This window comes from Trematomus bernacchii, unplaced genomic scaffold, assembly GCF_902827165.1.
Source record: "Trematomus bernacchii unplaced genomic scaffold, fTreBer1.1, whole genome shotgun sequence".
NCBI classification, from domain to species: domain Eukaryota; kingdom Metazoa; phylum Chordata; class Actinopteri; order Perciformes; family Nototheniidae; genus Trematomus; species Trematomus bernacchii.
Genome location: NW_022988043.1, coordinates 10,058,112 through 10,068,233, shown reverse-complemented (window position 1 = coordinate 10,068,233; position 10,122 = coordinate 10,058,112). Strand labels below are relative to the sequence as shown.

Genomic DNA, 10,122 nt, shown 5'->3' with positions numbered 1-10,122 from the left:
TTAGTGGAAAAAAACAATTCAACATCATTATGTGTGTAAATGGTAAGGGATTTACCTTAATAGAGTACTACCTAAGCTAAAAGTATATAATTCATTAATGTATACTGTGAAGTTACAGCACATTCACAAATGCGTGATAATCAGAATAAAGTAACTTCAAACAGCATCACTTTGTGAACCCATAGGAAGGAAAGTTTCATTTATTAAAATTGTATTATTTCTGTAGGGCTGATTGTAACGTGACGTGGCTTTTGCCTCCAAAGGTCAAGTTGGATATTTTCCCACATGACCATTTCCGGTTTACATAGCACAACAGATCTCATACATGTGCAAGCCACTCTATCTGTTTAGTGTTAAGTCACTCATTTAAGAAGAGTTATGGAAATGGAATCAAAACCGACTTAAACTTAAGTTCATTAATTTACTTCAAAGTAAGTTGTACTGATTATATTTTAAATTATGTTCACAAAGAAGCCTCTTCTTAAAATAAATAAAAACTTATGAGACCTTTCAATTAATTTAATTTGCTTAGGTTTCTGCTTGTTATAATATAACTATCCTTTTATAATTGATGTGTTGCATTGCATTTTCTCTGTAATCACACTTCGTCCTATATATAACAAATAGTATGATGTGTACAAAATCTCCAAAAGTAATGAGTTTTTCTGAATGACACGTTTTACTTTTAAATACATCATTTTATTTTGAAAAGCCCAAACCAGAAGTAGTTCAGATGTAGCAGTTAGCTTCACTGTTCTCCTCCGGTGCATCCCTGAATTTCTCCAATGTGCCACTTCCACCAGCCGCAGAAACAGAGGATGCGGAGGCATGATTCACGTTAACGGCACTCGTTGATATGAGGAGGAAGAGATAAAATAACGAGCTGTTAAAGGTTAGTAACGGAGACGATATCCGCTGTTTTGACAATGCGGAAATGGGCCAGATGCTTCTTTGACAGATGTTGCTAGCTAGCTTAGCATACTCTGCTATCATCTTTTTTCACATCACAAAGACACTAAATGTTTTTTTTCTTTTCTTGGTATTGACAAAAGCCGTTCATTTAATATTTGTATTGTATTATAAAACTGGTTTTATGTTATATGCAGGTAAATAACAGCTTTAAAATGTGTGTGTATCACCTGGAAGAGGAGGGCACAGGTGCAGCATGTTGGCCTGTATATCAGGTTTACACAGAGCAGAGGCTATAACCTGGCTATAACCTGGCTATAACCTGCTGTGAAACAACATCATCTTTACATATATATTACCAGATATATACTCAAAGTAGAAAGACCATTTTTTTTTTTAAATGTTTAAGTTTTTTTTTCGTTTTTTTTGTAAAGTGTTTAAGGGACAAGGGTCATTAACAACTGCTGATGAAAGAGTGAAAAGCCCCTTCAAAACATGTATAAATGTCTCTGGGCTGTGGTTTGAAATCTAGTAATGTAAAAAAAAAGAAGAAGGAATTGTATGATAAAACATATGATATATAATTCAGTCAACAATGATGAAAATCATCTTACATAGAAATCTGACACAAATAATAGCTATACCATTATTCAACTACTATTATACAATACTGCAACTCAGCTCTTCTTTTTTTCTAGTCGCAGATAAGAAACATGAAAGTAGAGTGAGGATGTTTGCTGTTGACTGAAGTCCACTCCAAGAAACAAAATGAAGAGGAGGTTGCTTCGTGGTTTCCTGTCGGAAGTCTCCGTCCGGATTGTGCTGCTTCTCGTGTTCCTGTAAGTATATACAACATTAAATCACTTGCATCATTGCTTTATCTATCTATTATGGAAAAGGCAGGCGTGGTTTTTAATGATGATAAAACAATTATAGCTCTCTTTGTGTTTGTCTAGTGTGACGGAGCAGCTTCCTCCTTTTTACCGTGAGATCCAGCCAGAGGAGATGTGGCTGTATAAATTCCATCGTGTGGAGAGAGACCACGTACCCACCTCTCTTATGTTTGTACGTTTTATGCCTGCATGCCTCTGAGTTAAATGTAACAAAATATAAATGCTTCAGCTCAGTTTTTCCACCTTACCCTATCCTTCACAACAATCAGAATATCTGATGTCCCTTTCCTGCTCTCACTCGTTGATGGAACCATACCAATGTTTATTTGTAGCACTTTGATCACAGTTTTTCTCCAAATGAAATCATGTTTTTAAATGAAGTACCTATCTTCAGGGACATGCCTTCAGATGAGGTAATATACCATAGTGAATATCACTTGTTTTATTTGTGATTGTGTCATTGTGGGATAAAGCGCAATGCAGTATTTCATGCTCACAGTATTGTCGTAGATTTTACTTTATTCTAACAAGTATCTGCAAGTTGCTTTTCTTTCTGTAGTGAAATAAACAGAAACCTACAGCTGCCTGAAAAGTCATTTGTAGTAAAAAAACAAGAACAAACACTAGGAAAGTCACTTTTTAAGAGGAAGTGCAAAGCAGCAATCAAAGGAAGAAGTTTGTCGTTATTTTTAATAACCTACACACAGACATTCATTTGTATTATCGTTGTTATGCTCTTCTCCTTCTCTTAGAGTGTGGCAGTTTTCACCCCACTGATTGTAATCCTGGTTTTCACCTTCCTGAATAAGTCAGAGCGAGGAGATCTGAAGGAGGCCTCGCTGGGTAACAAAGCTGCATACACACATTTCATTTTTCATATTAAATCTAAAATGTCAACTAATGTTTTGGTCTTTTTTATGACTGTGTTTTTCTCATCATCCAGCTGTGACTTTGACTCTGGTGCTCAACGGAGTTTTCACCAACGTCATCAAACTTGTAGTTGGCAGGTGAATATTAACACAAACACAGCAGTTGATAATAAATGTCAGTGTCACAGTGAATAAAACCCTCACCTCTCTGTGTTAACAGGCCTCGGCCAGACTTCTTCTATCGCTGTTTCCCAGACGGTCAGATGAACCTGGAGTGGCGCTGCAGCGGTGACCCAGATGTGGTCACGGAGGGCAGGAAGAGCTTTCCCAGCGGCCATTCTTCCTGTAAGGCCCTTTTGTGGTTGATTATGCCTCAGTAGCTTGTTCATATTCAGCAGGCAACAAGAAAAAAACAACAATTTCACAGAGTGGGGCAGGGGGGCTTATCATATATCTAAAACGAGTATGTATGTAAGTGTATTTTAGCCTCTCTTATTTGGCTATCTGAGAAAGATGTTACTCTAAGCGACAGCATAGTAACAATGCTGTTGAGTTTTTCAAATGTTTTTTTGGCACTTTGAGCACCACAAGCTGAGTGCCATGTGGTTTCCCTTTTATTGGAGAGAAAGTAGACATCTCTGGCGACAATATCTCCAACAACTCACACCAACACAATCTAGATTATAAAAAGCACTACAGGTCAGGGATATCAGGAAGAACTTCTCCATCTCTAATGCTTGCCCCCTTCTTTTATTGCTGTTTCCTCTTCAAGTTCTCTCTGTTTTTGTAAGACGTCCTCTGGTTCATATCATCTTTTCCATCTTTTCTCCCCGGCCCCAGTTGCCTTTGCAGGTCTGGGTTTCACCGCGCTGTACGTGGCAGGAAAGCTGCGCTGCTTCACTGCGGCGGGCCAAGGCAGAGCGTGGCGGCTGTGTGCCTTCCTCACACCTCTACTCTTCGCCACGGTGATCGCCCTCTCCAGAACCTGCGACTACAAACACCACTGGCAAGGTCAGAGTCTCAGAATGACACAAAGCATCATGTAAAAAACAAAAGCATTTCCATTACATCGGTGGCAGTAGCAGAGGATTTTGATTTGGAGGGACACAGGAGAGGGGATGCGTGAAAAAGGAAAACCAATTCACTGGTAGGGAAAGCTGGCATATGATGTACTTACAACAACCTGTATCCACGCTTTTGACTTTACATATATACACCAACTAAATGATTGTTCTCTAATCTGACTAACTTTGAATGATCAAAACTTGATGCAAATAGACCTTTGTATATTCAGTTCTGTCCATATAGTATAGACTCTCTTGCAAGCAGAAAAAAGGAAACCAGAGTATTTATCTGTAAAACCTCAACTAAACCAGAAAGCAATACAGCTATTATAACAACACATTGTATTATGGCAAGTATTAAAAGGAATGTCAAGTTATATTAGTGGAGTTTCCATGTTTATGTCCGTATTGTGTTCTCATTGTTTTTAGATTTATGGAGCCTCGCTGTCGTTAAGACACGGACGTTTTATTATAGCCGTTCCAAACACATAACATCATGTATGCCATTGACCTCTCTCTCACAATAGGCAGCCTGTATAAACATTTGGTGCTCATTCAGTCCTCTGCATACAACAACACTGAGCTGTGCGTCCTGTGCTTCTTCTCACAAATGTAACTCCCTCCACCTCCCAGACCTCCTCGGGTCCAAGTTGGTATTGTTAGCTCTGCTTTCAACAAAACAACCAGATTGCTTTCCCTTTTTTCTTTGGGCCCACGACTCGCTACAAATGTGGTGACTTATTGACACTGTCAGAGGAAACTCAAAAACGATATTCAAATATATTAAACTGCAATTTATCTCCAATGCTGCTCAGAGTAATCTCTATCCAGGGCATCTTCTCCCAGCACCATGGGGTCTCTTCATCTCCTCTTGAGCCATGTGCAGGCAATCTCTCCATCAACAACACAACCACTAAGATTTGCGCAAATGTATTGTCCAATGATGTTGCCATTATTTAAATGAACTTATAAGCGATGATGGCTACTTTAAGAGCTAGTGCTAGCTTGCTGCATTGAAAAAGAGATGTAAACACTGCAGAGTACTCACGGCTGTCAGCCTTAAATCGAGCCTTCATTTTCCCGGAGCGATCCTAACTGGTGGCCGACAATATTGTATTAGTGTAAGCCAGGCTGATGGAGAACCAGACTAAAGGCTGATAATCACATTATTCTATAATATTATATTGTGCAATCAACATTTACTTTATTATTATAGGTTAAGGCAAAATAGTTTTCTATCGCCAATTTAGTGAGCCCCAGATCTAAGATGATCATTACAAATGACTGCTTCTCTGTAAATGTGCATATGACCATAAATAAAAAAGCTTTAAAGCTAACCCTTAAGTTTAAAGTTAATAGAATCGCACAACCTAAAAAGCATCTCTTAAAGTTAGTATTTTTCCAAAAGGTTTGATATAAATTAGATATTATGTATAGAAAGCCTTAATGTGAAGCTATGGGATTTAACATGAGTGTGTGTTTTGTCTCCTCTCCACAGACGTGTTGGTGGGCTCCCTGCTGGGCCTCTCCTTCTCCTGGCTGTGCTACAGACAGCACTACCCCCCCCTCCAGGACGCTGACTGCCACAGACCCCTGCGCCACAGAGAGACTGTTCCCGCCGCACAGGAGCGCAAGCTGGCCAACTCCACCTACATCCTGCCCCTGTAAACAGCTGTAACTGTTTCTGGTGTCATTCATTACGGGTTACATGGTAATCTTTCTAACTCTGGTTTCCACACCTTGAGGGCTGGGCAGTTTATTTATCTTTTGGCATTGATCATTGTAACTGTATTGTGGGATTTGTTTTGAATGTTGGGACTTGGTTATTTTTCTAAACTAAAATGACTAATGACACATTTCTTCTGAATGATTTCTGAAACACTGAATGATTTCTGAACACTTGCTGCACATAACGACTCCAGTTTAGCAACTACAATAACAACTTAAGGCTATCCCAAACATAAATCAACATCATTAAAGTTATCACGAAGGAGGGCTTGGTGGACATCATGATATTGATTGTTTCCCATCAGGCCTAGCCCGACACACCCTATGCATTGTGCCTCTAGAAGACTTAACTTTAAAAACTCACAATAGCTGAGCAGGTCCAGGACACAAGCACTACACGGATCGTTCACTGCCCGTTAACCTCCGAGCCGCTGCGAGGCACTTTCTCCTGATGTAGGGACAGTATTTGGTAATTGTTTTTGTAAACTTGAAACTTTTTCAACAAGCAAGATTTAAAAGTCGTATTTTATTTTTTGTTTGTGCAGGGATATTCATTCCTGGCTTTTAGGAATCAATATATAGTGAAGAGAGTTGGCGCTCAACCGAATTATTTTTTTAGTATTTATCAACTAATGATGCCAAACACTTGGTGGCTGAATCTCCTTAGCTGTGAGGATTAGCAGCTTTTGTATTATTGCCAATTTAATTCAATACTGTATGACTGTTGGAAAAAACAAGCATTTGAAGCTCTGAAAGATTGTGGTATTTCCTAATTTTGCTCACATTTACCAGACTAAATCATTAAATAACCAATGAATGTACAAAAAAAGTATAGGTAACATCAAATGATAAGCTTTAGCTCAACATAATCCGCTTGATTATTATAAGGGTCTTCGAATTCTTCTCTGGCAGATGGAGCTGTCTCCCGACCAGAAGCACACTGTTTGCTAAGTCAGTGAAGGGGTGATGAATAGAGAAAGAAAGACATCCTCTGAAACAACACACAGGTTACAGTCTTGCCGAAGTTCACAAACACTTGGGCTCATGTGCCTGAATGATTACATTGTTGGTTATTTAATGCCACTTGAGTCAGTTCCACTCACAAATGAAGGCTGAGCTAATGTTGACAGTTGCAAATAATTGAGAAGTGGACCTTGGAATTTAGATTCTGCACAATATAGTCATTTATTTGACCAATAACATCGATCTATCTATAAGTAGAGAAAGCTAATCCGAACTAAATCGTTTTATCATAGCATATGTAATTGCGATTTGTAATTTAATATCTGTAAAAGGCTGAGTAATTTGCCAAAACAGCTGGACACAAGTTCTTAACGTTACTCAAGCAGGACTAAATAGTGCATTTGTTGGGAACTATTTTCAGCTGAGGATTGATACAGATTTAGTCCAAGTTGGAATACAGTAGAGGTCTATGGCGCGATAAGTACAAGAACATTTGATGTTGTTGTTTTTTTGCTTTGTTGACAACTAGAAGGAAAGCAAAACTAAAGTACACCTTCATATTAAACCAGGTTAATCAAAACCCCTCAGTCAGCTTTATATCTTAATATCAACATTGCTTTACTGTTTGTCTTGACTGCTTTAAATCTCTCTGTCTTCCTGCATTATATCGTGATTGTTTAAATTCACAGATTGTTAGATTATTACATGCAAAGGGTTCATATGCCCAATGTTTGCTCTAACTGGACAGCACAACTGCTCATACGGTTAAAGGGATATTTTGGATTGTTTAAAGTGTGGTTCTTTTTACAGTCAATATAATACAGTAGAGGGCAGCACGCGCCCAGAAATAGACAGGAGTACTGGCTTTGGAGCACGGCAATGTACTGCTGTGGACGGGTCAATACGTATGAGTATGTATTTTAGACACTTAAAAGAGAGGCCCACCTAAAAAATATTAATATCATTTTCAGATTGTTTCCTGATTGGGAACTGAAGACGCTAATGCTACCTCGATTGGTTAGTTTGTTTGTGCTGTTATGTTACTTTGGTATATGGGAAACAATGCTTTAATTCTTAAGTTACACTATAAAAAACAAACAAGCTGATTTAAACAGATGTAGACAAGAAACTCCTGTGTTCTGCAGAAGTAAAAGTCCTGTTTTTGTAAATAGAGTCTGATGGCGTTGGCAAGAACTCGATACCAGTTTCAGTTTGTCTGTCAAAAAGCAAAGGCAAAGCAGTAAGATTATCCCCCGAAGAAATCACCTAAACTGATTCTGATATTAGGTTTTAAGTGGCTAAAATATATGTTGGGGAGTCCACTTTTGTTCATTGCTCTGCTCTCATGCCTTTACTCTTTTTATCCAAATTGCGTGCTGATCACCAACTACTGTAGGTAATACACTGACTATGGATAAGTCAACCCCACTTGAAAAAGTCTAGTCCCTCCCTGGCTTTCATCCCTCTCCTCTGCCAGTCTGAAGTGTGAGTGTTCACCAGAGGTGGAGAGAAGTGGTGATGTGGGGTCTGTTGTTGGAGTGGCGGTGAAAGCAGACATTTCTGATGAACCTAAATGAGGTCAGACTGTAACCTATCCAGGTGATGGTGCTATAGCCTCCAGTGCTCCTGCTGGTCAGGCTTTCTATCCTGTTTTTATTGGCACCTAAAGTTTTCTGCTAGTTTTCTTCAACCATGTATGTTATTAATTTATGATGTTATGCTTACTTTGATGTGGTCTTTCTGTTGTATCTATCAATGTATTTGTAAGGTTGGTTTTCAATTGGAAATTCATCAAAATGTTATGTAGATTATGACTGTTTTTGCAGGTTGAAACATGAGAAACAACCAAACCTCTTTATGTTTCTGTTTTAGTGTGAAAACCAGCCAAAGGTTTTGCAGGGTCAAAGCCCTTCGTCGCTGTAAATCCAGATTGAAGCATCGGGATCACAGTGGTCTCAGACCAGACTTGGCAGAAAAAAACTGATGAATTTGTGCCTTTGTTTACTAAATTACTTTGCTACGGGGAATGAAGTATATACTGCATGTATCAGTGTATGCTCTCTGTCATGTTGGGGACACAACTTTGTTTGAAATATTTGTTTGTTATTGTTTAACAGCGTACAGGAGCCAGTTGGGAAGACACTTTATGATGTTTAAATGTGGCATGCTGCCTTTCTTTACCTCAGAAAACCCTTTTAAGTTATTTCCACAAAGTGTTGATGGAATGAAATGTGAAGAATTCTGGTTGGAAAATGTCAAAAATACAAGAGAGTAGCCAAGAGAAAGAAAAACCTCACTTTTTGCAAACATTTTAGACGATAATATCTTGAATTACTTGGTCAATCTAGCAGGTGGTTATGAGATGATGTACAGGACTAAGTCTATTTAATTGTTGGGCATGCAGGAGTTTACTTGAATTTTCAATCTGCATTTGTTTATCCTTAATGTTTTAATGTTATTTCATGAGAGTATGAATCATATCTGTGGGCATATTGCTCTAAGGGATATTTCAGACAAAATAGATGTTCATTTAACTTTGTTGCATTTTGATAAATTCCTGCATGTTTTACAGCTAAGGAGCAACATTTTCCTTCATTACTTACTTCCAGATCGCCACATTTCCATCTGTTTCTACAAATGTACTTACTTTTTGGTTTTTGTTTACTTTATCAGGTTGTTGACTATGTCCTTTAGATCTTCTGTCATGATAAGGGATGATGCTAAAACTTGCTCATCATAATCTGCCTTGGCTTTCAACTCGTAAGGCTCGTGCTCATGCTGATACAGTATCCTGATTGTACATGTTGTGATGCTTTTAATGACTCTTTTGGTGACACAAAATAATGTTTTAAATACACTTGCAACACACCTTGTACTTTGCTTATTTCTTTTGACTCAGAAATGTGTGATGGTTACAGGAACCTTCATAGTATAGGATTTTCAAAAGTTGGCCGGCATACCGCAACAAAAATAGTTTATTACAAACGTGCTCAGCAAATTATGATGCAGATATGGTACAGCTACAAAATGCAGAATGTTACATTTTCTGTTGAGTTGTAATGCTCTGAAGTAACTCTATTTACTGCAATGCGTCTTGCTGTTGTTAGTCCTGTTTGAAGTAAGACTCAATTGTTTTAACATTAATTTTTGGGATAATGTCTGCATAGAGTTGGGTTGCTAATACATATTAAAATGAACAACAAGGTAATAGATGCATTTGTTGGCAATGAACATCTTATTTCTCATTTATCCTACAACCATTGCTAGTTGAAAACATGTTTATCAAAGAAAAAGATGATTCTAGTGATAAAACATTTGTCAAAAAATTGCAATAGTGCAAACTAAAATAAGGGATACCATTAATATAAGATAAAGAAAAATGTAAATAAAAATGATATCTGCAAAAAAAATTCAATGAAGAGAAAACTTGTGAATGTATAAATGGATATTCATACAGATACATAGGTGAAACACTGTAAATAAAACTAAAAGTATATAAAGAAGTTAGTAGTATGAAGATTGAAGAATAAAGTATCCTAAAATAAAAGTATAATACAGACATCGATGTCTGTCATAGATTGATGCGAACAATATCCCTTCAGTGACCTACTGTTTAATGACTTAACCATATAACCTCAGATGGTAAACAAACAAACAAACAAACAAACACATAACACAACTCAAAGTGTTCGGACT

The 10,122-nt window shown here is 37.8% G+C and overlaps 1 protein-coding gene across 3 annotated transcripts; it reads left to right on the top strand.

Annotated features, from left to right (window-relative positions):
* Window positions 1–733: 733 nt before the first annotated feature.
* plpp5 (phospholipid phosphatase 5) lies at window positions 734–9,301 on the top strand. Of its 3 annotated transcripts, XM_034118116.1 has the most exons (9): window positions 734–892; window positions 1,608–1,748; window positions 1,866–1,974; window positions 2,555–2,645; window positions 2,746–2,809; window positions 2,892–3,016; window positions 3,512–3,682; window positions 5,234–5,446; window positions 8,299–9,301. In XM_034118116.1, exons 2-8 carry the CDS (start codon window positions 1,678–1,680, stop codon window positions 5,401–5,403), a joined length of 801 nt encoding a protein of 266 aa, XP_033974007.1. In that variant the 5' UTR covers window positions 734–892; window positions 1,608–1,677; the 3' UTR covers window positions 5,404–5,446; window positions 8,299–9,301. The 3 variants fall into 3 exon arrangements, with proteins under 3 accessions (XP_033974007.1, XP_033974008.1, XP_033974006.1); XM_034118117.1 differs by having other exon boundaries at window positions 1,614–1,748; window positions 5,234–9,301; XM_034118115.1 differs by having other exon boundaries at window positions 5,234–9,301.
* Window positions 9,302–10,122: the final 821 nt, after the last annotated feature.

Bases quoted from the DNA above. Each gene is read 5' to 3' on its own strand.
- plpp5 (XM_034118117.1), top strand. From the start codon at position 1,678: ATGAAGAGGAGGTTGCTTCGTGGTTTCCTGTCGGAAGTCTCCGTCCGG. The intron at 1,749-1,865 runs GTAAGTATATAC...GTGTTTGTCTAG, and splicing joins GTGCTGCTTCTCGTGTTCCT to TGTGACGGAGCAGCTTCCTC. The intron at 2,646-2,745 runs GTAACAAAGCTG...CTCATCATCCAG, and splicing joins TCTGAAGGAGGCCTCGCTGG to CTGTGACTTTGACTCTGGTG.